Consider the following 6,000-nt stretch of genomic DNA (forward strand, 5'->3'; position numbering starts at 1 on the left):
AAAAATACGATTGTTCCTCTCCTTCCAAAGACCCTAACAAATAACAAATGGAACAAGATTCCAAAGGATCTTTTTTGCCATCCAAAAAGAAGATCCCCATGCCATCCAGGAATGGAACAGAGAGCACAAGGACCTTGGAAAGCAAACAGCAATACCGAATAAGAATAAGAATGTGACTAAATCTTTCAAGTAAAGGAACAATACAATAGAATATGATCCACGGATTCCCCATTCTTCTTGCAAATGTAGCAATAGTTGGGGCATGTAATACCTCTCCAAAAAATTTGGTCCAGTGTAGGCAACCTACCCAACGTCGCTGCCCAAACAAAGAAAGCGAGCTTAGATGGCACCTTGACACCCCATACAACTGCTGCCGGAAAAGAAGGCAGGTCAGATTGGCACAATGAGTGATAAAATGATCTAACCGAGAAAGCCCCATCCTTTGCTCATTTCCAAACCCTATGATCCTCCAACCCTTTCCCCATTGGAATCAATGGAACTGGTCATTCTTCCAATACTGCCAACTTCCCAATCATTGAAAGACCTCCTAAACCTAATATCCCAAGCAACATCTCTCTCACCCCTAACAATGAAAGAAGAAATAAGCTGACCTTTGTTCTGAGACACTGTTTTTCTTTCAAGAAATTTGTTAACTCAAGAACAATTAAAAAATAAATAACAAGAAGTTTCTTTTTAAAAAAAATTTAAGCAACATCTACATATAAAAACATTAGATAAAGTTTCTTGAATCCGCCACCTGGAAAATCCAATGTACATTAACAAATCTTGTAGTATATTGGGAAGAAAAGGACAAGAAATAATTAAATCTATGATAAGGTTCAATCCCAAGGTAAAGAAGTGATATATGAATATTTCTCATTGATTGCATACCTCGTGTAAAATAGCAATCATAGCTATATTTGTTTTGCCTGCTCCAGTTGGAGCACAAACCTGCAGTAAATTTAATGAAAATCACTTTGTCAGCACATAGATGGAAGTTTGACAGGTTTTCTGTAGCCTATATGTCACCACAACATCAAAAACTCACTAGGATATTCTCATTAGTGTGGTAAGTGGCTTCAAGTATACGACTCTGAATGCGGTTCAGGGATTTGTAGCCACGGAAAGCAGCCTGAGCAAAGTCATCTAACTCTTTTATCTCAATCTGAAAATAGATAGCAGTGAGAAGAAAGAAGAAAATCAGCTTTACAGCTATTATTACCACAAAAGTTGCAGCCAGTTATCACAGAAGCAAAAAAAAAAAAAAAAAAATGGAACAATTTGAAATACCAAACATGAAAGACAATGTGTACAAGTTGATAACTTTGAACCAAATCCTACCAGTATATTTGAAAAAGAATATGAGATATTTCAAATAACTTATCCAAGAAAGAAAAAAAAAATCAAATGCTTTGCGGTTTCATGAAGCACATTGAAAAATTTATGATGATGCTAATAAAGAAGTTATATTAGAGCTTTTTTTGCAGAAGTGATGCAAGTTGTACTAGGACGGTAGACTTTTTTTTTATAGGTAAAGAAGTATGGGTTCAAGGGGGGTTGAACCTACGATGTGGGAACAACATTCCACATATCTTACCACTTAGCTAAGTGGCACTTCTTACAAGGATGGTAGACTTAAGCAAACTTCCATAAGCTCCTATAAGATTCTCAACAGTTATGAGAACCAATTTTCAACTCTTTGACATCAGTGGTACAGGATCATTTTGCTATTTCAGATGAACAAGCTCAACCAATCAAACAATTTCAAGAATATTCCATAAGAGATTTTCTAGGTTGATTGTATGATTGAAAAGATTATTCGCATTACAAAAACGCTAAAGCGACTTGAAATAACATTGAAGTAGCACTCGAGAATGCAGAAAACCATATATGCTTTTTCTCAAGATACAAGTGTTATACACTCGAGTACAATCGATGGTTCTCTCCACGCTCAAGTGCTACTTTGAGTGTTATATCAAGTCAATGTAGCAAGGTTCTTCACCTTAAGCAATCGTTATACATACAAAGTATGTGGAGCGAAATTTGACTAATGACACACATAGAGGAAGGGCCAGGCTTCATGGCCACTCCAAAACAGACCATTTTTATTACCTTGGTTCTATTATCCATAAGAATGGGGAGATTGGAAGTTGTCTATACAATTAGTTGGTGGTTAAAGTAGAGGTGTACTTCTCAAGTGCTATGTTACAGTAGCATCTCAATCAAATAAAAAAGGAAAAAAACCCCGTAGGGGTGATGTTTTAATCTAAGATGAGATGTGTTGAAGATGGATTTAAGAGAGGAGGGAGACAATGGGGTTTGTAGCAAGGAGGGAGGGTGATGGAGGTAGGCTCTGATACCAAATAGAATTGAGAGAACTCAAAAAAAAGTAATTAATTACTCAGCCCTAATCAGGCTTTAAAGGGATTACATAGTCTAATAAGTGGAAAAGACTAAAAAGGACAAAAGACCCAAAAAAAAAAAACTAATAAAATGGAGTTATTCAACACAAGGAATACAGTGAAAGGATGCTATAGCCTCAAGTGAGTCTATGCGATAATGGGCCAATTTGAACCTCATAAAAATTTATCTAATTATTGCTTCAAACCCAGAACTCTTACACTATCAAAAGATGCCAACCTTTTTTTAATACCCAAAAAAAGCTATTAATCCACAGTCTAACGTCAATAACTATCTCGCACAACGATTAATCTTAAAGCAGCCATAGAATCTATTCTAATGGTAAAAATTGGCACCAATTTCATCTATATAATTAATCCAACAACTATGAAGAAAGCAAAAGAAGTGAAATTACCAGCTTCTCCCCAGGTTTCATTTGGGCTGTCGGTGTAGGGGGGATTCTGACTTCTTCATACCCTTTAAAATGCTTCCTCACGGTTCCTTGTGGTAAAGCACTAACTGATAACGAGAGGGGTCCTTGGCCACTCCCAATCAGATTATCAAAAGGACTTTTCTTCTCACTTGCCTGAAGTAAAGAAGAGAAATTTCCGGCAGACAACCTATGTTCAACCCCTTGCTCCGTCCCACGTCTATTTCGTTTTTCTTCCTTGCGCCGAAGTTTATCAATTTGCTTTTCCGATTCAGTTTGAATGGTAACCTGGGTGCAAAGTGGGAAGCAACTTTACAAATGGCATATCAATTCTACATTTATTAGGTAAAAATGGCATAACAAGTCTTTAGACAATGAAGGTAATAGATGAGTCAAAGAGAATGAACTCATTTTATGTATTAAAAAAAATGGTTAAGACCTGTGTGCCATAGCTAGGCATCCGTGGTTGAGTGTTTGATGCTGATTTGTCAGATTTTAGTACATGCAGCCCATGATTGATGGCATCAGAAAGTTCTTTCCGGTGCTGCAAAAGACGGGGAAATCAAAGCATAAAAATCAGAAGCAAGCAGAATAGGGTTTTTTTGCACATGAAAGCTGTGATAGAGATGGTTAGGTTATGGTTCCTGTTTTTCCTTCTTTATGTAGGTTGGTCTTCTCAACCCCCTTTGTTTTCTTCTTCTTTTGTTTCAATAAAGTTTACTTATCAAACAAAACAAAACAAAACAAAGCCTTGCCAATTCACTACAAAGCATGGTGGCAATTTCTGCAGCATATCATGGCAAATTCTTGGTTAACAATTTTCACACAGAGATTCAGTATCTTAACCTGTCCTTACTCCCTCAGAAAAAATTTATTATTTAATCCGAGGAGCAAAATCATGGTGCATCAAACATGAGGTCTGTTGAGTGTATATTTTCCTCCACTCTCGGGTGAGTCATACCCCAGTTAAGCCCCGTATATTCATAGTTCTCCCCTTCTCCAAGAGATTGGTCTTAAGGAGTAGTTCGTTGGTTAACAGGGTCAACTAGAAAAGATTCCTTTTTTTCTTTTTTACTTTTACCATGCATATGTAATAGTTATAAATTTTTTTGCTTGGTGGGTTTAGTGGTTAACAGTTAGCATGTTGGTATAAGAAGGGGTTCAAGGGGTTTGAACCTAAGACCTTGCGAACAACCTCTACAAGGTCTTACCACTTAGCTAAGTGGTCCTTCTTAAATAATAGTTATATTTACATATATGGCAAGTAATCATAATCTTACAACTGGAATGAAAGAAATTTTCTGTGAAGAAGGATTGAACCCTAGAGAATGGGTCTGCACTAAAAGAACCAAGTACGTAAAATAATCACGTAAAGCAAAAAAAAAAATAGCCACAATCATTACCGTCAACAGATCTTGAACTGTTTCAAATGCACTATCCCCAACAAGATCCAACAAATCACCAGCTATCTACACGATCAATTTCAAAAGAAGTACAAATTTAAGTACGTTAGATCAAACTGAAATGGATACATATTTTTAATAAACATTACCTCATCACCAGCTTTGTCTGAATCAATCACTTGGCATAGAGCCATTGCCAATTCTTCTCCAGAAAGCTGCGAACCACTTCCTTTTACTATCTGATCACACTTTTCTCTTAACCATCGCAAATTCACACTTCCCGTCTCAACACCCGACTTATGAAGTGTAGGGTCAACATACTCATATTGTTCCTCATGAAATGAAGTAGACGTCCCATAGCTTTCATCCTCCAACAGTAACCCATTTTCCAATGACACGTCAACGAGAAACCGAGTGGGAGCATTAAAATAAAAATCAGAACCAAATTCACTCAAATTCTCATCAATTTGCCTTTCAGGAACAACTACAGAATCAGGGTCACTAGGCTGCAAAGCAGAGAGCCTTTGAACAAGTGAAATGACTTTCTGAATACTATTGTCTGAAACAGTGTAACCGAGAAACTTTTGCAATTCTTCCCTGAACATACATTTCCACAATAACAATTGCAAATTCAAGAAAAACGAATTTGGATCGTAACAACAGATTACGACACATCAAATTGAAGTCTTTTAAGATTAGTAAATGCTTACTTCTTCTCCGAAATCTTTCTATTGTCATCGTACTCCTCTACTAAACCGACAAAGAGATCATAAACTTTTTTGGCGACTTCTCGAAAATCTTCTGAGGCCACTTCTCTATCAATCAATTCCACTACTCCACCAAGAAATTTTCTATACGCTTGACGCACTTCAATCGACGCTGTACCAAAAACAGAGTTACATAGTAATCTAAAAGCTTCCATTAGAAACATAAATTACGAAATGTAATTCAAATTCAAATTTTCACAAACCTTCTTCCCATCGATGAACTATCTTTCGAGCAAGTTCTGAATCATCGATAGTGTTTCCAGGTCTAATCAGAAAATTGAAAAAGAATATATCAAATTCAACAGAATAACAGAAAATCAAGTTTAAAAAAAAAAAAAAATCGATTCAAAATAGACGAATTTAGCATCAGATAATCACAAATATGAAATCGAAGAGATCGAATTGGAAGATTTACCTTTGAGTATTCAGATTTTGCAAAAGGGCTTTGCGAACGAGGTAAGCTTGATCGACATCGTAATGATCTCTCAGAGAATTCGTTAAGCGAGGTAACTGAACCAGCATTTTTTTTTCTGTTTTAAACCTTCGAAACCCTAGAATTTTTTTCCTTTTTGGGGAAAGAGAATTCAGCGGGAACTGAAGAGAACGATAGAGAAGACGAAACTTTGCACTTCGCACAGAAGAACTGAAACTTGAAGAGTGGGGAGAAAGAAACCAAAGAGGTGGCACGACCGGTTGGTCAAAATTTTGAAAGATTTTAGTTAAGAACCGGGTTCGCTGAATGTTTGGACTATTGCTATTGCAAAACTTTGCAGGATTTGTGGTGGTTGAAGGTTCCAAGCAGGCTAATTAATTAATGTGCAAGTAAGGTCATTCTATTTGCACCTGTCATTTGTAGTAAGTGCACCACCTTAATGATAAAAATAATGGAAAATTACTTAAAGGACCCTCGCAGAAGGGTTTCTTTCTAAATGGTCTCTAAGTTTTGCGCATTAGCTTCACGGGACATTTTGTAAACTTTTTCTTTCTTAATAGTTGCTCG

General features: G+C 36.5%; 1 protein-coding gene across 8 annotated transcripts in view; it reads right to left on the reverse strand.

Moving 5' to 3' along the window:
* The window catches only part of LOC147401345 (U5 small nuclear ribonucleoprotein helicase), a 48,276-nt gene extending 42,515 nt beyond the window's left edge, over positions 1-5,761 (reverse strand). For 4 of the 8 annotated variants that reach the window (XR_015178447.1, XR_015178446.1, XR_015178445.1 and 1 more), the window contains exons 1-10: positions 5,416-5,761; positions 5,204-5,265; positions 4,944-5,112; positions 4,383-4,830; positions 4,234-4,299; positions 3,270-3,374; positions 2,816-3,118; positions 1,049-1,165; positions 892-951; positions 272-367 (exon numbers count right to left, since the gene is read on the reverse strand). Coding sequence is in view for 2 of the 8 variants with exons in the window: in XM_086442604.1 (XP_086298730.1) it covers positions 272-367; positions 892-951; positions 1,049-1,165; positions 2,816-3,118; positions 3,270-3,374; positions 4,234-4,299; positions 4,383-4,830; positions 4,944-5,112; positions 5,204-5,265; positions 5,416-5,522 (1,533 nt within the window). In the remaining 6 variants the exon portion in view is untranslated. The remainder of the gene's footprint in view (positions 1-271; positions 368-891; positions 952-1,048; positions 1,166-2,815; positions 3,119-3,269; positions 3,375-4,233; positions 4,300-4,382; positions 4,831-4,943; positions 5,113-5,203; positions 5,266-5,415) is intronic. The other 4 variants (XR_015178442.1, XR_015178443.1, XM_086442604.1 and 1 more) reach the window with 2 other exon arrangements.
* Between the last annotated feature and the right edge of the window lie 239 nt (positions 5,762-6,000).

Source organism: Akebia trifoliata, chromosome 5, assembly GCF_017979445.1.
Source record: "Akebia trifoliata isolate Shusen 1 chromosome 5, ASM1797944v1, whole genome shotgun sequence".
NCBI lineage: Eukaryota > Viridiplantae > Streptophyta > Magnoliopsida > Ranunculales > Lardizabalaceae > Akebia > Akebia trifoliata.